At 33.8% G+C, this 23,262-nt stretch overlaps 2 protein-coding genes across 7 annotated transcripts in view; both read right to left on the bottom strand.

Annotated features, from left to right (window-relative positions):
• LOC145321621 (reticulon-1-A-like) overlaps positions 1-1,428 on the bottom strand; it is a 19,534-nt gene extending 18,106 nt beyond the window's left edge. For all 6 annotated transcript variants that reach the window (XM_080163070.1, XM_080163073.1, XM_080163071.1 and 3 more), the window contains exons 1-2: positions 1,347-1,428; positions 8-108 (exon numbers count right to left, since the gene is read on the bottom strand). In XM_080163070.1, coding sequence (XP_080019196.1) covers positions 8-108; positions 1,347-1,419 — 174 coding nt within the window. In that variant the 5' untranslated portion in view covers positions 1,420-1,428. The remainder of the gene's footprint in view (positions 1-7; positions 109-1,346) is intronic.
• Positions 1,426-23,262, bottom strand: LOC145321617 (methionyl-tRNA formyltransferase, mitochondrial-like). Its single transcript, XM_080163062.1, has 12 exons — positions 23,160-23,262; positions 21,864-22,146; positions 21,034-21,108; positions 20,245-20,319; positions 17,681-17,725; positions 9,452-9,554; positions 8,645-8,688; positions 7,657-7,752; positions 4,762-4,895; positions 4,303-4,432; positions 2,161-2,196; positions 1,426-1,841 (listed from the first exon to the last, which is right to left on the bottom strand). Exons 2-12 carry the CDS (start codon positions 22,075-22,077, stop codon positions 1,639-1,641), a joined length of 1,155 nt encoding a protein of 384 aa, XP_080019188.1. The 5' UTR covers positions 22,078-22,146; positions 23,160-23,262; the 3' UTR covers positions 1,426-1,638.

Raw genomic sequence — 23,262 nt, 5'->3', positions numbered from 1 at the left:
TATTCACCTTTGTAAAGAGTTTCATTCCCAGGACAGCGAGCAGCATCAGCAAGGCCAGGTTGGAGCACACGTAGATCAGGGAGTAGTAACTCAAGGATATCAGGGAGGCTTAACAAATAATAATAATAATATCTCTAGAACAGCCAGGCTAGAGCATACCAGGGAGTAGTAACTCAGGGATATCAGAGAGGCTTAACAAATAATAATAATAATATCTCTAGAACAGCCAGGCTAGAGCATACCAGGGAGTAGTAACTCAAGCATATCAGGGAGGCTTAACAAATAATAATAATAATAATATCTCTAGAACAGCCAGGCTAGAGCATACCAGGGAGTAGTAACTCAAGGATATCAGGGAGGCTTAACAAATAATAATAATATCTCTAGAACAGCCAGGCTAGAGCATACCAGGGAGTAGTAACTCAGGGATATCAGAGAGGCTTAACAAATAATAATAATAATATTCTAGAACAGCCAGGCTAGAGCATACCAGGGAGTAGTAACTCAAGCATATCAGGGAGGCTTAACAAATAATAATAATAATAATATCTCTAGAACAGCCAGGCTAGAGCATACCAGGGAGTAGTAACTCAAGGATATCAGGGAGGCTTAACAAATAATAATAATAATAATATCTCTAGAACAGCCAGGCTAGAGCATACCAGGGAGTAGTAACTCAAGGATATCAGGGAGGCTTAACAAATAATAATAATATCTCTAGAACAGCCAGGCTAGAGCATACCAGGGAGTAGTAACTCAGGGATATCAGAGAGGCTTAACAAATAATAATAATAATATTCTAGAACAGCCAGGCTAGAGCATACCAGGGAGTAGTAACTCAAGCATATCAGGGAGGCTTAACAAATAATAATAATAATAATATCTCTAGAACAGCCAGGCTAGAGCATACCAGGGAGTAGTAACTCAAGGATATCAGGGAGGCTTAACAAATAATAATAATAATAATATCTCTAGAACAGCCAGGCTAGAGCATACCAGGGAGTAGTAACTCAAGGATATCAGGGAGGCTTAACAAATAATAATAATAATAATATCTCTAGAACAGCCAGGCTAGAGCATACCAGGGAGTAGTAACTCAAGGATATCAGGGAGGCTTAACAAATAATAATAATATCTCTAGAACAGCCAGGCTAGAGCATACCAGGGAGTAGTAACTCAAGGATATCAGGGAGGCTTAACGAATAATAATAATAATAATATCTCTAAAACAGTTAGTTTCGGATTTAAAACAAAACTCTTCTTTAGGACTTAAAGAAAAAGACCATACAATCAAAGGTATGTATGGCATACTAAAGAATCAACAGGCTAAATAGAGACAAACTTACCTAGAACAGATCCAAAGACGACCCCGGACATGATGGGGTTCTCCCAGTAAACCAAGCTGCAAAAGGCGGTCATCCTCACTCTGAAATAGCAAATAATCATCAAACATGATTTAAACTAATTAAAATCACAGATTTAGTCAAAATAAACTAGTGTCTCTGTCCTTCCCATCCCAAAAGGGACAAATTCCTTGTTGCAAGACGACTTTTCATTCTCTGTACACAGTTTCGCGCCATTTTCTTCACATGATTTCGCGGGCTTTCTTAAAGTTTCCGCGCTCATTTTTCTGCTCCATTATATTTCAGTTTCATCTTTGATAAACATAAAATCTTGCTGGATTGTATTGGCAGATTTGTTCATGAATCCGTTTGCAAAATTGTGGGCTGACAAAGTTTTTCTGTTGTCATAGTTTATTTTATCAACAGCTATCCAGCCCTCTCTGCATTTAATACACAATAAGCTGTCACTCTTGCCAGATTTTACCCATACAGCTTGACCTAAGCAAAGAAATGTAATAATCCATTTAAACACTTAAAAAATGCTTTTAGAGAAAAAAAAGAAAGTTTAATAAAATTAGATATAAAGCAAAATAAGCACATACACAATTTTTCTAATTGAAAGAGAGTAAGAGTCGGTAAATGATCTAGGGTTATTGGATTCAAAGAGGGAAGGGTTATAAGTAGCCAAAAACTTATCTGAAAACAAAAATCAAAAAAAATTTAGTTATGCTTTCCTAAAATGGAGGAAAAATCAGTCTTAAGCTCAGAAAAAAAAACTTTAATTCTTTATATTATAGGATTATATTTATTCATTTGCCTGGTAAAACAGTATCAGAACTTTCACTGAGAAACTAAAATACACAAAACTTTAAACTTTCTTTTCAAAGTTAAGATGTAATCAAGGAGGGAGAAGACATTGGAATTCAAATTAATATTATAATATGGAACCCAAACTTTATAAATAGAACTTTGAGTACTTCGATTATTGGGGATGTATCTAAATTTTGTGTCCATTGTCTTATCCCTTAAGATCCCTGTATATATACTACATTGTTATCAAAAGTTAGTCCAATATTTCTGTGGTTAAGGCCAGAGATCTAGAGGGATAAGACAATGGACTGTAAATTGATATAAAAATACCGTTAATCCATACACCTTCCTTAAATAATGTTATCTTATTTAAGGAATCTGATTACTAATCTTCACCCTCACAAATGCCTTCCATCACTCAGTTTTCCCCAAGTAACTCCACTACAGAACTATTACCTAACTACAGAAAACCATACCTACCTCCACTACTGAAATATGGATTCATACATTGCTAATCTACATCTTCACTCCATTACCAAGAACATGAATCCTACCCTAATTATATCAGCCCATTGTAGCCCTGGGGTGCCCTATAATTGTATATTTGTTGTTAAGCTCTCTTTAATCTAACATAAGCCCTAGCATTATCCTAGTTGTTAAGCATATATTTGATGACTCCAATGACAATAATAATAATGATAACTTTTCTACCAATGTCAATGAAAAGATAAATAAGTATGTCTTTGATGTCAATAATCTACCCCGCAGAATAGATATGGATTAAGGAGAACTTAACATGATGTTACAAACGGCATTCCGGGAGCTATCCAACGCAAGAATAAAATACTTGCAGATGTCGAGATGGCTGAGGGCTTGTGACGTAGTACTAGCTCCAGACAATCATCATTAGCAGCAGCAGCAGGAGAGGAGAAACGGATATACCTTAGAGGTGAGCCATTAGACGTACAATAAACAAAACACCTACCCCTTTCTTAGATTGAAACTATTGGTGGATAAGTTTGGACACTAAAAGTTTGAACAACTACAACAAAAGTATTCGAAGTTTTAAGTATCTATGAAGAGCTAGTGTTTTAAATTTTGGATACTATTGCAATTAAAATATGTCCCCTCCCTCCCTGGGATAAGCCAAAGTTTTTGCAGTTATCTATAATACTAAGTAGAACGATTTCTGTCTGTTTGTTTGTTTGTAATGAACCGATCGGGTTCTCCTTAACAGGGTAGCTTCTCATAGGTCCCGGGAAGTTTTAAAACTATTTTCTTGGAGGGTGGAACACCCCCAACCCCCCCCAAAAAAATGGAAAAATACCCCCCCAAAATAAAAATATATTTTTTAAAAACTAAAATTAAAATAGTGGAGTCGATTAACCCTCCCCCACCCCTGCAAAAAAAATTCTCCCCCCCAAAATTTTTTGTTTTGTTTTAAATCTTAAATACGAAAAATCAAGTTGACCAAACCGCTTGGGGCATAGGGGCGAAGCCACTAGTAATATTAAAACAAAAACACAATTGGCAATAAGTAGCGCAGCAATAACAAGTCAACGATATTAAGCCTGTATTAGAAGATTTAGGTAGGGGACAGAAAAAAACGCCTAAAACCATCCAAATGATTAAACGCAGTGTTTCGGAGCCGGAGCAGCAACATTTTTGGTGGAGCCGGATCCGGAGCCGTATTTTTCGTTAAAAACGGCTCCGGCTCCAGATTAGCTAAAAATGATTTTTTAAAGTAATATTATAATTTGGCAACGGTCTATTCCACATAACAAACTGAAAAACTATTGTTACTTAACAAATAGACACACATCCTTCTACTTTTATACAGCTTTAATCAAATAAAAGCAAAATATTTTATATTATTTTTTTTATCAAATTCAATAATGAACAAAAATTGATATATCAATTTTAAGGTAGAAGCCGGAGCCGCATCAAAATTGAACGGCTCCAACACCCTGATTAAACGTTAAAATAAAATAGCCTAAAACCATCACGGGTCCTATTAGAAGCTTCCTTAAAATGGATAAGTCAGTGGTTAGCGAGCTCTTAACGGACATTTATAAATCTTACTACTTTATAAAATAGAAAAAGCAAAAAATTATTTTAGGACATATTTGGTAAAAGTTTAAAGTTTCCTGTAAATTTTGAATTAAAGAAGGCGAATGAACCAGACCAATTCTGATGGGTTTATTTGTCGTCTTCCATCTACACCGTAACTTCATTAAATCTTCTATGGACCGCCATAGATTGTATACCTCATAGGCACTCTAGCATCAGTTATTTTTTGGTCAATTTAGAAAGAAAAAGTTATTTATCCCATCGTATTATAGACAGTTTTCCGCGGATAGTAAAATGGATAATAAGATTAACTGCAACTGATGTAATGCGATACAATACATGATTTTTAAGTATGGTTCAGAACCGGTTCTAATCAGCGGATATTAATCGGTTTCATTGCAATAACTGCTAGAAAAATTAATCTTAAATGACAATTTGGTTCATAAGGACTTTTCATAACGGACGGACAGAGCTGAGGGACAACCGAATTATAGAATAGCTTCGCTACTTATAAAAATCTTTAAATTGAACCGCATGCCTGTTGATTAAAATCAATAAGAGCAATAGATTTATCTATGACAGGAGCAAAGGTTGCTTCAGTATTATCTTGAACTATTGCCGTATCTTCATAGGCATCTAAATCCTCGAGCACTTTACATAACAAGTTCCCACCTAAATAAATATAGATTTATATAAAAGTAACAGGATGTCTGTCTGATTGTGTGTCTTGTCTGTGGGTATGTGTGTGTAGCTAAGGATCTCACTAACCGATAAACCGATAAAGCTCTCCTATACATAAGTCAAGGGATTTTTTTTTACCTAATAGAGCATGGATAAAATCTACAATAGCTTTTAAACCAAATAAAAATTATTTACTTTCTAAGATAAATATTAAATAATAAACCCCATACTAATAATATCAGGGAGAGAGGGGATAATGGACGGTGAATTATACTGGTATCCAAAGTTTTAAAAACTCCTTTTCTTATTTACAAGCTTTAAAACTTTGGAGACTTTTAACTGGTTGTACCAACTAATGGTGTCCAAACTGTTCAACCAATGATTTTATTTTACTTAAGGGGTAATATCTTGTTTATCATCATTTAGAAACTACATCAATTTATCGTCCAGTGTCTTATCCCTTTAGATCCCTGAATATTATACACAAGAGGAGAATATAAAAGTTAATTCTATAGAGCGTAAAGCAATACATAATAGTCAATTATGGATATACTATCAGGGATCTAATGGGATAAGACAATGGATGATTATCAAAATTCTACATTCTGTAGATTGGTTTAAAAGTTTGAACACTACTAGTTTGAAACCAACCGATTACAATTCAATTCAAGTACCCAAAGATTAAGAATAAGCCGACGAATTAAATTCCGTGGTTATACAACTATGGGTACCAGTATAAATTACAGTCCAATGTCCCCCCCTCCCTGAAATCTGATTTATTTATCTTCATAAAAGAACATTATGGTCAGCTTACAGAGGAAGGGATAAGACATCCGTAGAAAGATTTTTTGCCCCTAACTTTTCCGCTAGTCAAGAAAGATGAACTTAACACCTTAAGAGGAAAGATGGTAAAACATTCCAAAAAAAACTTTAGTAAGTAAGAATGGAGAACTCGATCAGTTCATAAGTAAGCAAAATTTTAACATACAAACAATATCTTGCCAAATATCTCTCCGTGTTTCTATATGGTAATGATTATTTATTTATAACCAAATGTCGATACAAATAACATTTACTTATATTATACATCATCTTTAGAATGTTACTTAGGATAAATCAAATGGCGGCGTTCTCCTCTTAGAAATTTTTTTTCAATTTTGATAATTTTAGCATTCCCTTCCTCCCCCCCCCCCCCCAACAGAACAACTATTTGAGGTTAGGTTAGGTTTTAGGCTTGGGAGCCGAGCGCTGCGGCTAGGCAGGCAAGGGGGCCGAGCGCTGCGGCTTTGCAGGCTAGGGAACCGAGCGCTGCGGCCTGAGTTCATAGCTCTGTCGGAGGGGGAAGGGGGGGGGGGGGGACACTCAAATTTTCAAATTGAAAAAAAAATTCTAAGAAGAAATTACCCAAATGGCTATACTAAGTTTATTGATTAGCTTTTTCTAGTTCAAACTAGCAGTGTCACAACTTTTCAACCAACAATTATAATCTAAAGATGGGGGATTTTTGTTTATAATCATTTGGGATGTGTACATAATTTATTGTTTTTCCATTTAAACTCCCTGAAAGCAAGTTTTTTTTTATTGATCAATACTTCAAATTTTAATCTTGAGATGGGCAAAATATAAAAACAAAATATAGAAGAATATTTATAAACGTACAAGAAATATATCTTCTTTAAAGATACAGAGATAGTACAATAGAAGAAAAATGTCAAAATATTTTCTTCAGTATAGCTTTGAAACTGATTAAAATCCGCTGGATTAGAACCGGTTCTAAACCATACTGATATATCATATATCGTAGTAAAGTTGTCTATAATACGATGCGAAAAATTACTATTCCCGTATTTGATAGGGAGGTTTAATCAACTTGCATTGACCTATCTCTGTTATTTACAGTTTCTATGGGGGGGAATATTTAAGTTCAATATTACAAATAATTTCAAATAGTTCAGGGCTCTAGTGGGATAGAAATATCCTTATAATAAAGTAACAGGATGTGTGTTTGTCTATGTTACTGTCTGTCTGTCTGTGTTTGTCTGTACCGAAGGATCTCGCTAACCTCTGAACCGATCGTATGGTTCTTCTTTACAGAGTAGCTTCTCATATGCCCTGGCAAGGTTTATAACTATTTTGGGGGAGGGTACAAACAACCTCCAAAGAGAGAAATCATAACTAGAAAAAATTACCCTCTCCTAAAAATCTTTTTTACTTTTTCTATCTTTAAACTACAATTGAAAGTGTAGGGGGTCGACTTCCCCCAGCTTTAAAAGGATGTCTGCCTGTATGGGGAGATTAAGCTAATATTATATATAATATTAGAAACACTGGGAGGGAGGAGGACATTGGACTGTAAATTACATTTGAACCCAAAGTTATATAACCACGTATTTTGGGTATTTTTAATGAATTTTCATTGGCTCCGAAATAAAAGTTTTTAAACTTTTTAAACCAATAAATATTATCTACAGATGAGGTAACTTTTTTATCTGTACGTATAAAAATTTTATGTCCATTATCTTATCCCTTAAGATTCCTGATTTCCTCCGATTATTATTAGCAATAGATCACATATATCTTTTACCCTCAATATAAAACATAAATTACCAAAAACGACGGAACGCCGAACAGTAAAATTCAATTTTACAGTCAATTTTATTTCGTCATAATAGAAACGTTAAAAATAATCCGGGGGTATTGAAATATGTAATCATTGGGTTGGTTGTCTGCTATGCTACATAAATATTCTTACCTACAATAGCCATTCTATGAGTAAGCTCCTTTCTAAATATATCCGGGGGTATTAAAACCTTTTCTTGGGCTAGAATCTCTCCAGTATCAAATTTCTAAGATTTTATTTCAAATTACATTTTTCATCTTTTGGCTTTAGATAATTGCATTTAATTTTAAACCAAGTAAACAAGGATGAAAACATTCATGAAAGCGGAGCTAAGGAAAACAGACGAAGAAACGAACGATAACAAATGGCGATACCATCACTTAAATGTGAAAAAAAGTTAACCAACGATGGTTATATTGTATCAAAGAGAGGAGTATGGCTCCTTAAAAAAACTACTTAGAACATCTTAGTATTAACTGTGACATATACAATAATTTACATTTGAACATTTTTTAAATACATTTAGTACTACTTTGGTTTTAATGTTGTTTTCATTTAATAATAATCATAAATACCATTTTAAATTTTTTAAATTTTAGATAGCATTCATAAAACATTTAAATAATTTAAAAGTATTTGAATAAATAAATACAAAAGATTTTTGTTATTTCCAACATTATTTAGAGATACCTAGCGGCTGAAAATTTAACTATGCATAATATTTGTTTACAGAAACTTGTTTTGCTTGGCTACTTTGGGCTAAAAAGGTGAAAGAGAAATATAAGAGAGAAAGTGAAATAGAGAGAGATTAACGCATATCATGTAGTAAAATCAAGAAACACAAGAAAAACAAGTGAAAATTTTGGTGAAAGCAGGGGAGAAAGAATTTGTTTACTCAAATAAGAACAAAAAAAAATTTTTGGAGCAAATTTCTCTATAATAAAAGGTGTGCAGCTACTCTATAATTTAGTGACAGTCGACAGAACATTATATCCCCGCTCCAAGTGCCCCCAGAGGCCTCTAGTTTAATATAAAGACATAACAGATTAATGTTTTAAGACTTTATTATACAGATGCTTCGCTTTGACAAAGGGAATGTTTTTAAAATTGTTATTTTCCTTTGGTTTAATTTTCATGATGGTTATACCAGTTTCAGTGAGGCCTGTAACAATCAATATCCTTATATAATAGTAACAGGATGTCTATCTGTCTGTCTATGTGTATTTGTGTGTGTGTGTCTGTACCAAAGGATCTCAGTATCCATCTAATCAATTTGGTTCTCCTATACATACAGTTAAACTTCCTGTTCAAGTCCTGGAAGGGTTTATACCTATTTTAGGGGGAGGGAACCCCCACCTTCTCCCAGGACAAATCGCCCTGCAAAATAGGGAAGTTGCAAAATCTATTTTCAAAAAAGAAATACCTATCAGACTAAGGGCAAACAAGATAATGCAATTTCTCCATATAAATAAGGTTTAACAGACAAACAGTTCTAAAAAGGGGGGAGGCGGATGTGCCACTTTTTGAAACCAAAACTAAAAGTCAAAGGAACTCAACTAAAAAAAAGAGTTACAGGTCTGAGATTTTGCATGGCAGTTACTTTGGCAGGGGTACAATATGGAACTGTAAAGAAACGGCGGCGCAACCGCCGAAAACCGCCGAGAAAAGGCAAAAAAATTCGGCGGGAAACGCCGGTTTTCGGCGGCTGCGCCGCCGTTTCTTCAAAGTTCCATATTGTACCCCTATAAAGCAACTGCCATGCAAAATCTCAGACCTGTAACTCTTTTTTTAGATGAGTTCCTTTGTTGACTTTTGGTTTTGGTTTCAAAAAGTGGCACATCCGCCTCCCCCCTTTAAGCACAGTTTTTCAGTCGTCTATCATTAACAGCAGCCAAGCAAATAACAATAAAATATAAGATTGTTTCCTTGTTTCAAAGCATAAACTACAGGCGCAGCCCCTCGTAACTTTGGTAACAAACTGCCATGGACATTGAGCATCCCACGGTCAAACTTGGATATCACATAACTGCATAATGCATCACTTAATTCAATAATAGGTATTCATCGTTTTATAGACAGCTCTCCGCAAATATTAAAATGAGAAATTATAATATTCAAACCTGTTTTGTCAAACCCGAGAGGCCGAAGGCCCAGGCTAATGCTCCTAGGTCGATATCAAGTATTCGGTTTTTTGTTACCACTGTATGTGATTGAGTTCTCTTATAGAGAAGCTTAAAACTGGTCTCCCCTAGCCAAAACTAGAAAACACCAATACTATTTCTATCACTATTAACAAAACAAATATTTTTAAAAAAATCTAAGGGCCACAATAGACAAATATATATTTAATAATTCTCCCTCGCTTTTTTACGTCAATTACTTTGACAGTTTGTCTATTTATGATTTTTGTGCTTCGCTACTTATGGAAGTTGTTATCATCCTTGTTTTCTCTTTTTAGTTAAATGAATAAACCAAGTCCAAAATACAGAAGAAAAAACGTTGCGCAATAGCTAAACTTGTTGAAAGTGTCGACTCAATTTCTCAGATATTTAGACAGATCAAGTGATAGGACAATTGACAATAAATCTTTTTTGTCTTGTCCCAATTCTGCCTTTAGTAGCGGGTTAATATTTTGGGATCTAAAGGGATAAGACAATGAACGATAAATTGAGTACATCTTCTATTTTGATCAATAAAATTACCTACACCTTCTGTAGATATAAAGGGGGAGGTAGGTTGTGCTAAAATTTCGTAAAGGTGTGAGTTTCGAGGCTTCAAAACTATAGTAGAACGATAATATTCACTAAATAAAAATATATAAAATTTTTGATCCAGGCCATGGTTATATTCAATAAGGAATGCACATATTTAGTGAATATTATCGTTCTACTACTGTTTTTAAGCCTTAAAACTCACACCGTTACGGAATTTTAGCACAACCTACCTCTCCCTTTGTTAAAAAGTTTTAACAAACCAATAAAGATTTTATAAAAGTACCCGAAAGTGTGGAGTTATAAAATAAAAATTTGAGTACCAATATAACTAGCAATCAAATATCACACATCCTTTATCCTCCAGGTTAAGTAAGTGACTAATCGAAATTGTACTATGAAGTTTGTGCAGTTCATTGGAGTTTGATAAGAATTATTAAAATTAAGGATTTGATTTTTAAAAAAATATTTCCAATTTATTGTTATATAAAAGTAGGTTCTCGCTAACCGCTGAACCGATATGGCTCTCCTTTAGTTAATAATTATTGTGGGGGAGGGTACCACCACCCTCCCTAGAGAAATCGGCCCTAAAATTGGAACCAAGTGTACTTAGTTTACAATTAATGGTTAATCCAACCAATCAAAATTCAGTAAATTTTGTGGTTCTAAGACTTTGGGAACCAGTGTAATTTACAGTCCATTGTCCCCCTCCCTGTCTGCGGTTAAAATCTTTGAATATTTGTCCATGTTTCTGTTAATACCAGGGAGGGATGGAGAGTACAATGACAATTAAGTTAATCTACAACACATTCATTCTCCATAATGTTTGCTAAAAGGATCTTCTAGAAACTCTTCTGGGGAAAATTAATTTATCATCCATTGTCTTATCCTTCATCTCTGGAAAGCATGAAGCCAATGGATTTATAATATGCGTGGATATATTGACAAGGGAAATCAATTTGGCTTGCTAATATAAACCTCATTTATTGGTCATTTTGTTCATCCAGTAGGAGGGAAGGGAATGGGTAAAAGGGAGGTTTCGTTATTATTGCCAGCTGCAAGCATCACTTTATCAGAGTACATGAAAATCTGGTGCAACATCCAAGTAATAATATATCGATTATGAAGCCTTAGTTTTTAGTTATCTAATACTCAACGCTTCCTCCTACTGAACTAACTTTTATGGAAAATATGTTTGGGAGCAAAGATTCTCTATAAATATATTATAAATAGGGATCTAAAGGGATAAGACAATAGACAATAAACAAAATTAATCCTTCTGTATATTAAAACCATTGGATGATATGTTTGGACACTTAACTTAATGAACTAGCCAATTTAATTTCAATAAAAGCATTCCAAGTTTTTAAGCTAATGCATAAGAAAACGCGATTACAAAACTTTAGAATCACCCTAATTCTAAGCTTTCAAAAGTAGTCATCCTTGCGGTACAGCTGTTTAAAATAGCACAAAACCATCCCAGAACCTATGTGAAGCATTCCTAAAATGATGGAACTCAATCGGTTCAGTGGTTAGCGAGATCTCAGCCGACAAACAAACAAAAACCTTACAACTTCATAATTCTCAAGAATCTGCAAACTTTTGTCGAAAACCATTTTGGTTGTTTTTTTTTGGTTTACTTAAGTTACTTAAGTTTACTTAATCATGGTTATGTAATATTTAGTCAAAACTTTGTTACACAGTGAGAAACAAGAATAGTTATTTCTCGCATCGTATTATAAACAGCTTTCCGCGGATATAGAATGTACAATTATAAGATTAAAACTAGTTTTTTTAACCCCGAGGTGCCGAAGGCACGGGCTAAAAAAACTAGCTTTCACCTTATGATTGTACATTTTTATATTCGTAGAAAGCTGGATATAATACGATGCTAGACATAGTTTTATTGTATGGATGAGAACCGGTTCTTATCACCCGGATTCGAATGAATACGAGAAAAATGTTTTCAAAAATAGCGATTCACCAGGGGGGGTAAAAAAAAAGGAGAAAGCAAGGGGGGTGTTGACAACCCCCTACTGCACGCCACTGATGTTAATTTTGAAGTTAAAATAGAGAGTAGCATTGATGTTCGTATCCAAAGGAAGCAAAGAAATAGCTAAAACCACAGCAATAAATATGACGTATGGGGTTAAGACTTATTTACAGCCTTTGAAATACTATAAACTAAAGTAGTAAGGATTTTTGTGAAGGTCTCCATTGTAGGAAAGCGTCACATAGGTCCCAGGATTGTTTTCAGCTATTTTTGTATTGAAGTCTTGGGATGGTTTAATGCTATTTTTCTGCCTCCTTTCTCTTTTAAATTCTGAACCCCTCAATGCTAGGGGCTTAGCAGCTAGAGAAACAATATAGAATCTATGGCGGCAAAAAAACACAGAGGCAAAAATAATAGCTGTAGGGCTCCTAGCATTTAAGGGTTATTTATTAGAATAGGCAGAAAAATAGCTTTAAACAATTCCAAATAATGAAACTAAAAACTATTGTTTAAAATCTACTCCGGGACTTATGTGAATCTTCCGTAAGATGGAGAACTCAATCGGTTCAATAATCATCGAAATATTAAGACAAAAAAACCTTATAACCTCATTTAATTTGATAAATCTTGAAACCTTATGATTGGGAAAGATTAATATATCACTCATTGAACTATCCCTATAGGAATACTAATCTAGGGAAGGAGGATACATTGGGTGGTTTAGTACTCTAATCCCAAAAGTTTTATAACAACGTTTTCATATTCGTTGGTTTAACAACTTTGGGAACTTTCAATGAAATAGTTGGTCTATTAAGTTGAGCGTACAAACGTTTTATCCTCTAATTGTAAAATACAGAAAGGGTAATCTTGAGTATTATCATTGGGAATTTGAATTAAGGGGGGGGGGCGTAATGACATTTATTCGTAATCCGTGAGCAAAATGGTCTTAAAATTTAGCTAGACCCTTCAAACTTGGTATATAAGCCTAGTCCTATAGGTATTACATCTAAATGGCAAAAAAATCTAAAATTTTTTATTTTAAGGTTAGGTTAGGTAAGAAAAACCCTGCGGAAATGGGGTTTTTAGGCTTTTTTTGGTCTATTTTGATGTGGACACTTAACTTAAATTGTTTTTTCTTGGGGTTTTAACTTAAATACACTGTATCTATTCATATGGACTTTATTTAAGATGATTCAGCAAGTCGGGGACCGACCCCAGGGGGCTAGGTGGGGGGCCCGCAGGGGTTAAGTGCCTTTTTCCCAATACATATGTTGTAATACATCTAATTATAGGTTTTTTAGGTCAAGGAACTCAAATTTAGAGCTAAAATAAGCATTAGACTAATCTGAAGCTAGCCCCAGCGGGCTAGGTTGGTGGCCCGCAGGGGTTAAGTGCATTTTTTCCAATATGTATCATGTTATATATCAAAATATAGGTTTTTTAGGTTAATAAACTCAAATTCTAAGCGAAAATTAGCATTAGACTAACCTGAAGCTAACCCCCCCGGGCTAGGTTGGTTTTCTGCAGGGCTTAAGAGCATTTACCTAACCTAAACTAGAAACTTACCTACTTATATTTTAACATGTTTTTTTATAAACTTTGTCTATTAATGAGGACTTTATTTAAGATAATCCAGCAAGTCGGGAACCGACCCCAGAGGGCTAGGTTGGTGGCCCGCGGGTGTTAAGTGCACTTTTTCCAATATATATCTTGTTATATATCAAAATATAGTTTTTTTAGGTCAAGAAACTTAAATTCTGAGCGAAAATTACCATTAGACTAACCTGAAGCTAACCCCCCCGGGCTAGGTTGGTTTTCTGCAGGGCTTAAGAGCATTTACCTAACCTAACCTAGAAACTTACTTATATTTTTACAGGTTTTTTTCTTGAATAAACTGTGTCTATTAATGAGGACTTTATTTAAAATGATCCAGCAAGTCGAGGACCGACTAATCTGAAGTTAGCCCCAGCGGGCTAGGTCGGTGGCCTGCAGGGGTTAAGTGCATTATTTTTCAAAATACATCTTGTGATATATCAAAATATAGGTTTTTAAGGTCAAGAACTCAAATTCAGAGCTAAAATAAGCATTAGAATAATCTGAAGCTAACCCCAGCAGGCTAGGTGGGTGGCCTGCAGGGCTTAAGTACATTTTACCTAACCTAACCTAAAAACTTACATTTAATATTATTTTTTTTAGGTTTTGTTTCTCAAATAAACTGTCCATTCATGTGGATCTTATTTCAGATGATCAAGCAAGTCGAAGACTGACCCCAGCGGGCTAGGTGGGTGGCCCGTATGGGTTAAATGCATTTTTTAGAAAAAGTATGTTTTATCATACATCAAATTATAGGTTTTTTAGGTCAAGAAACTCAAATTTACAGCTAATAAAAGGATCAGACTAATCTGAAGCTAGCCCCAGCGGGCTAGGTGGATTGCCTGCAAGTCCTAAGTGCATTTTACCTAACCTAACCTGGAACCTTACTTTTTTTTTAGGGTTTTTTCTGGAATAAACTGTGTCTATTTATGAGAACATTATTTAAGATGATCAAGCAAGTTGGGGACCGACCCCAGCAGGCTAGGTGGGTGGCCCGCAGGGGTTCAGTGCATTTTTAAAAAGTATGTGCTGTCATACATAAAATTATAGGTTTTTTAGGTCCAGAAATTCAAATTGAGAGCTAATAATTGAATCAGACTAATCTGAAGCTAGCCCCTGCGGGCTAGGTGGGTTGCCTGCAAGGCTTAAATGCATTTTACCAAACCTAACCTAGAATCTTACTTTTTTGAAGTTTTTTTTAATTGAATAAACTGTTCATGAGAACATTATTTAAGATGATCTAGCAAGTCGGGGACTGACCCAGGCGGGCTAGGTTTTACTTAGATACACAGTGTTCAGTCCTAAAGCCATCATTTAAAAAAAGATTCTTCATACAGGAGGCTGACCCAAGGAGGTCCCCAACTTGCTGGATCATCTAAAAAAATTTCCTCATTCATAGACACAGTTCATTCAAGGAAAAAACCAAAAAATAAGTAAGTTTCTAGGTTAGGTTAGGTAAAATGCACTTAAGCCCTGCAGAAGATCTACCTAGCCCGCGGGGGTTAGCTTTAGGTAACACTTATGCTTATTTTAGCTCTGAATTTGAGTTTCTTGACCTTAAAAACCTATATTTTGATATATAACAAGATATATATTTGAAAATAATGCATTTAACCCCTGCGGGCCACCGACCTAGCCCGCTGGGGCTAGCTTCATATTAGTCTTATGCTAATTCTAGCTCTAAATTTGAGTTAACTGACCTAAAAAAACTTATAATTAGATGTATAACAACATATATATTGGGAAAAATGCACTTAACCCCTGCGGGCCACCAACCTAACCTGCTGGGGTCGGTTCCCGACTAGCTGGATTATCTTAAATAAAGTCCTCATTAATAGACAAAGTTTATTCAAGAAAAAACATGTAAAAATATAAGTAAGTTTATAGGTTAGGTTATGTAAATGCTCTTAAGCCCTGCAGAAAACCAACCTAGCCCGGGAGGGGTTAGCTTCAGGTTAGTCTAATGTTAATTTTTGCTCAGAATTTGAGTTTCTTGACCTAAAAAACCTATATTTTGATATATAACAAGATATAATTGGAAAAAATGAACTTAACCCCTGCGGGCCACCAACCTAGCCCGCTGGGGCTAGCTTCAGATTAGTCTAATGCTTATTTTAGCTCTGAATTTGAGTTCCTTGACCTAAAAAACCTATAATTAGATGTATCACAACATATGTATTGGGAAAAAGGCACTAACCCCTGCGGGCTACCCACCTAGCCCCCTGGGGTCGGTCCCCGACTTGCTGAATCATCTTAAATAAAGTCCATATGAATAGATACAGTGTATTTAAGTTAAAACCCTAAAAAAAACAATTTAGGGTAAGTTTCCACATCAAAATCGACCAAAAAAAGCCTAAAAACCCCATTTCCGCAGGGTTTTTCTTACCTAACCTAACCTTAAAATAAAAAATTTTGGATTTTTTTGCCATTTAGATGTAATACCTATAGGACTAGGCTTATATACCAAGTTTGAAGGGTCTAGCTAAATTTTAAGACCATTTTGCTCACGGATTACGAATAAATGTCATTACGCCCCCCCCCCTTTATTGGCCATTGACCTATTCCTATAGGAATACTAATCTGTCGCATAATGAATACATCAATAAGTTGGACTGGAACGTTCACAAAATTAAACTAATGTAAATACAAATTATATTAAAGTAAATAGTAGCTTTCGCAAAATTCCATTAGGTTGTGAGTAACATTTCAGTCAAATTCGCTTATTAGGTCAAACTGTTTTTAAATATGCGTTTGGGCAACATTAAGAACAGTTAGACTTAATCAGGGGCTGCTATTCAGCCATTTAATTCCAATTGAAAATGCCGCAAAATTTAATATTTTTGAGTAAAGTTGGAGTAAAACTTGTTTTTTCATATATATAAAATAAAGAGTTCTGAATTTTTTCCCCATTTTTCTCCAAAAAAAAAGAACAGGAGGGGAAAATAATTAAAAATTTTGCAGCAGGGGAAAAAATGAATTTTGTGCAGAATATACACCCCTGTCCAACCCTTTGATTGAACAACCTTTCTGAACAACCATCTATGACAATGTCATGCATCTGCCATAGCAGCAGTAAGCATAAACCTTTAAAAAATTTGATATCTAACAGATAAATAGCAGGTTCCTATAAGTTTAACTAGAACTATGTATAGAAGGCGTTTTCCGCAGAATGGAAAATTAAAATATAACATTAAGGCACAGTATATTTTAGAACCGAATTGATCCAGCGGTTTTACATGAACATTATAGTTACTGGGTAAGAATGACTAAATTAGCATTATTAGCATTATATGCTCATTACTATACAAGTTCTAGACAACTTAGAGAACACTTCATGAAAAGTACCGCAACTATAAAATTACAAGAAGAGGTACCTATATTTTGAAAACTTTGGGTACTTTTATTGAATTTGATTGGTTCCTTAAAATGTATAATGTCCAAACTTTTCTATCAATAATTTTAATCTATAGAAGGGATAATTTTGTCTATCATTATAAAGGTTATATATAAATTTTTCTTCAATTGTCTTATACCTTAAGATCCCTAAGAAATATCTAAGATTTTAAAAGACTCGAATAATGGAATGTTTATATCCATATTCCAAGTATGGCTTTGAAACCGATTAATATCCGCTGGTTTAGAACTGGTTCTGAGCCGTACTGAAAATAAAGTATTGTAACGTATCATAGACAATTTTATACGCTTAATAAAAATAATAAATGTTTTTGTTAGCCAGGTCCTTCGGTCCTTCGAGGATAACAAAACTGGTTTTAATCTTATGATTTTTCATTGCAATATCCGTGGAAAAGATGTCAATAATACGATGCGAAAATTAACTATTACTGAATTAAGTTCCTGCTAATAAGTTTACCAAACGAGGCCACCACACCGAGATCAAACTGTCCTAGGAAAATAAAACTTGTTTTACATCCGCTAATTATGTCAGCCGCGTGACAATTTGTGAAATCAAACAATATCCTTAAACCATCCCTAGACATTAAAATACAAAAAAATAGCCTAAAACCTTCTTGGCACCTAAGAACCCTCTTAATATAGTCGTTAGGAAAATCTTAACGGACAAACCAAAAATTACACTACTATGTAATAGGATGATAATGAAAATAACTTTTAATAAAGTTTGAAATCAAAATAAACTCAACAATATAGTTTCCAAACAGATTAATATCCGCTGGATTAGAACCGGTTCCCGGCAATAATAAAAAATCATGTTACAGCATCGTATTACTAGAGACAATTTTCCACGAATATTAAAAAACATAAAACCTATACCAGTTTTCTTTGCTAAAGCCATCGGCCATAAGGGATCAACAAAACTGGTTTTAATCTTAAAGGGATAGTTTCACGAAGTGCATTTAAAAAAAAATAGTGAACTGTAAGTTTTTTCTATTTTAAACAACGTAGTAGTGCATAATATAAGGTTATTGATTAAAATTAAGAGATTTTACCTGGGATTTTCCTTAAAAATTGAGTTTTTCACTTTTATTTTCATCTTTGTTGCGTGTTATATATGGCAAAAACTTTTTTGTCATAAATACAACTTTAGATAGCGTTTACTAGTTAATAGAACTTTAAACTTTTTATACAACAAAATACACATAACAACAAAGAATGACCAATAAAATATTCAGTATGGTACTTAGAGTAGTGATCTTTTTATATGTCTTAGTAGAATATATTAGGCATTTGATAGATATGATTGTGATAAAGAATTTTAACATTGACCTGACCAAACTTTTTTTATTTGACAATATCTAAAAGAGTTAGTGATTTGCAACATAAATTACATGAGAATGGTCTTTTTATATATATATGTTGTATGGTTAGTTGGTATTTCCGCGTGAGATAATGTGTATATTGTAAGTAAACCGGACGTTTTTTTTTTTTTTTTAAGAATCTATAGAAAACCTGTCCTATAGTGAACCGGACGTTATTTTTTATGTTTTTTAAGTAACTTGTCCCAAGGGGAACCCCTGTTAAATTTTTTTATAACTCTTGTGAAATATGTGGAAAAAGATCATCTAAAATTGGTGTTTTGGCTATACATATTTGGAAAAAATAGACCATTCTCATGTAATTTATGTGGCAAATCTCTTTAACTTTTTTCGATATTGTCAAATAAAAAAAGTTTGGTCTGGTCAATGTTAAAAATTCTTTAACATATAATCATATCTATCCAATGCCTAATATATTCTACTAAGACATATAAAAGTTCACTACTCTAAGTACCTTAACTCTTTAAATACACTTCATAGAACTATCCCTTTTTCATTTTATTATCCGCGGAAATCTGTCTATAATACAATACAATAAATAAATTTTCTAATTTGATTAACATAAAAGGTTCCATCACAAAATGAAAGAGGTCAAAAGTTTGAACTTAATTAAATCTGACCGAATACAGGAGGTAGGGGATGTATTGGACTAAATTATACTTGTACCCAATGTTTTATCTCATATCTTGGCTTAAAATCTTTGGGTACTGATATATTTAAGCTATCAATGTTTAATATCTTCTAATAATAATTTATCGTTCACTATCTTATTCCTTAAGATACCTGGACTCGAACGAGATAAGCCTGATTAAAGTTTAAACAAAGCAATACACTCACACAAATGTATTTAGTATATAAGTGGATACATTGAGAGAAAAATTGTCGATAATTTAGTTTGCTAACATGGACTTCATTTATTGGTCAGTTCGTTCATCCAGTTGGAGGAGAGGGGATAAGTTAAATGTGGTGGCTGGGTGTTATCGTTGCCAGCAGCGAGTTTCACTTTATTAAAGTACCTAAAAATCTGGCGCAACATCCAAGTAATAATATATCGATTGATGAATATTGTACAGTCAGGTTGGGACAGGGATCTTAAAGGATAAGACAATGAACGATGAATTAGTATACATTATAAATGATGATAATCATAAAACCTTTTTATATATCAAAATTATTTGTAGAAATGTTTGGACATTGTTAGTTTGGAAATAGTCCCTTTCGTGGCAACGCCCCTCAAGGGGCGATTCGTCGTATTTTTTAAATGGCTTTTGACAGGTTATTTTAGGTTATATTGGGTTAGGTGATTGCCCCACAGGGTAAGGCAATTGGCCCCGCAGGGTTAGAGCCCCCGCAGGGGCTATAAATAGGAGAAAAGCTGATGTGAAAAAAACGAAGAATCGCCCCTTAATGAGCGTTGCCACGAAAGGGACTATACCCGTTAGTTTGTACAATTATAAAAAGATTTAATAAAGGTTTCCATAGTTATGAAAGCCAATTAATGAGAGAACATGTTTATAAACGCTATTCGAAAGTTTTAGGCTAATTTTTTTTTCCCTTTATATATAAACCTAAAACTCAAAAAGAACAAAACTAGGTATAACAAATAGCGGAGATGTAACACCAAGTTTGCCTGGATGAATAGCTGGTGGATATAAATGCTGTTTTAACCCATTCTTAGCTGCATACTTATTTACAGCACTTCCTGTACATTTCAATTCTTCAAGTTCGTGTAACTGTTATTAGAAGCGCAGCTACTATAACAGTAGGATATGTCAGTCCGTCCTTGAGTGTAAATACGGAAACAAGGACAGTTTTGTCCACAAGTAAATTGTAATATTAAATTAGGTATTATTTAATATTTGTGATCATACACAGAAAAATTGTTAAATTAACAAAGTCTAGAGAATATATAAAGCAATAAGTCTTCAGTAATATACGGACGATCATACCTTAATTATAGAGTAGTTGTGCTAATAATACAATATACCATATCATGACCACGGGATCTTAATGGATAAGACAAAGGAGGGTAAATTAACATTACATCCCCAATGATTTTAACCAAACTACCAATCATTATGATTTAAGAGGGGGGGGGGGAGTTCTGACACTTTTCCGTTAACAGTTTTTATAGGCTTTGTCTTAAAGGCATTACATAGGGAAATTAAACCCCAAAAGAAAACTTTTTTGCCAAATAAGCTATCCTCTCACTCCTAAGACAAAGCCAATAATCACTGTTTACACAAAAATGTCACCCCCCCCCCCACACTCCTCTTAAACACTACTAATTTTGGAACCAACCCATCAGAATCCAATAACAGTGTCCAAAGTTTTTATTCTAATCTACGCTCATTATTGCTACGCTACTTAAAAAACATATTATCATCCTTGGTATACTAATAAAAGTGAAGAATTCCTGAATTACTGATGCAGCAAACTTCAAGATTTGAGATTATTTTCAATCTTTCTCTCTCGTGGAGCCGTTTCAGAGTTTCTGTATATATTTAAAATTGTTTGATATGGAATATTTTAGTTTATAAAGAAAACAAGCAGCTGAGCTCTTAGAATCACAAAGGCATGAAAATAGCCTAAAACCACCCTACAAATATTTCCTGTACCTTGTAATTTTCCGCCAGTGCAGAAGAAAGAAACAAATTTATCTTTTTATTTTTTTTGGGGGGGGGGGAGGTTCGAGTTAGGATAGGTATTAAGTTAAGTAACATTCGACACAAAACCAACCAACCCTTTGATTGAACGGTTTTTAATCTAGAAGTCCTGTTTGGGCAAGGTAATGTGGTGCACCTGTTTATAGACGAAGACACTCCCTATTCTTACTATTAGTGGCACATAGCAGCAGTATGTTAAATTTTTAACCTCTCTAGTATGGTGAGGACCAGACTCGAACCCGAAAGCAAGCAGGTTCCCTATATATAATTTAAGCTAATGCCGCGGGTTAAAAAATCCCTAATATACATTTCTAAATAAAGAGAGGGGTAGGTTTCTGGTAGAATCCGTAAAAGTGTGTGTTTTAAGGCTTAAAAATAGTAGTAAAACGATAATATTTACTAAATACCTATGTGTATTTCTTATTGAAAAGAACTAAAGACAATTTTTTTTTAAAGTTAACATAAATTTTTATCGTTCTACTACTGTTTTTAACTTATAACACATAACCTTTACGGATTTTACCAGAAACATACCCCTCTCTTTTTGAAATTTCTTAAATGTTTATCAACCAATATTATATACCTAACGCAAACCCATCTGTTCCAAAGAACATAACCTTCAAATTTGTCTTCTTGCCGTTTGTCAGTTTAATTTCACTTTTAGATTTGATATTTGTTGTACTAGATAGGTTTCTTTTTAAATAGAAGATTGTTACACATTGATGGTTTGTTAAGCGTGAAGGTTTATTTGGGACACCTGCCATATGCTTGACAATGTTTGTCAGTAGGAATTTCATTGTGGTTGTAATTTAGTTTCTTTGGTAATTTTAATCAATTTAAACAGTCAGCTTTTCGGCTTTACATTTCTTTAAAAACAGAATTTGATTTAATGTCTTATTTCAAAAAATCAAATTTCTTTGTTTAAAAACATAATTTCTAACTTTATCTAAAAGGTACCTAGAATTTAGAGATAGGACAATCAAAGATAAATAAACCCTGCAGCTTAAAAATATTGGGGAATATAGTTTATCCAATCCATCTTCCATTATCTATTCCCTCCCAGCCAAGAATCGAATTGACTTACACAATATTGAGAAAAAAATATTAATATTCTCAGGTAGGATTTTAAGGGATAAGACAATGAACAATAAGTTAAGAAACCCCCCAAATATGATAAGAATTAAACTTATTGGTGGAAATGTTTGAACACTTACTTTGCTCAGACCAAACAAAAATCAACTTAGACCCCACGAAAAGTTTAAAACAGAAGTTTTTATTTCAAGTCAGTGTGCATGGGGGAGGAACATTGGACAATTAAATTTGCTGAAGGTACCCAAAGTTTTCATAAACACGCCCTCGCATTTGTGTTGACCTAAAAACTTTGGGGACCTTTAGTAAAAATCTTAATTATAATATTTACAGTGTCCGAACTTTTTTACCAATAATTTTCAACTTCAAGTGGAAATTAACTTTATTTATCAAAACTGGGTGTGTACATAAATTTATCAACCCTTGTCTTGTCTTATCCCTAGAGATCCCTTCATTAAGCATATTTAAAAAGTACATTTCTTTTTAACCGGTAAAATTTCAAAACCGGTTTGAAAAATGACAAATAAGTACTTTTAAGTTAAAACACGGTTTAAATATAAATAATATAATTTCTATCTCTATTATCTATCTAAATATACATATTATTTTGTATGGCTTTCCTTTACAGATGAAAAATATATAGGTTACAATTCTGGTCACATGTAAAAATTTAACAAAATATTAGTAAAATCATTGATTTTAAGTTAATTCAAGATTAAAATTGATAAAATTAATTTAAAAATATTATTTTCACTTTTAAATTATAAGATGTTAAGTAGAAATAAGACACTTGAAATCATTTTTTCAAATCGTGTTCCAATTTCCTTCATTTTTAACTTTTCTGGGACAGTACAGCAACACACACACACACGCACACAGGCTAGCAGACGAAC

The sequence above is a fragment of the Acartia tonsa genome, chromosome 6, assembly GCF_053477335.1.
Source record: "Acartia tonsa isolate MP-2025a chromosome 6, ASM5347733v1, whole genome shotgun sequence".
Taxonomy (NCBI): Eukaryota; Metazoa; Arthropoda; class Copepoda; order Calanoida; family Acartiidae; genus Acartia; species Acartia tonsa.
The sequence above is the reverse complement of the archived record's forward strand: the minus strand, read 5'-3'. Positions and strand labels throughout refer to the sequence as shown.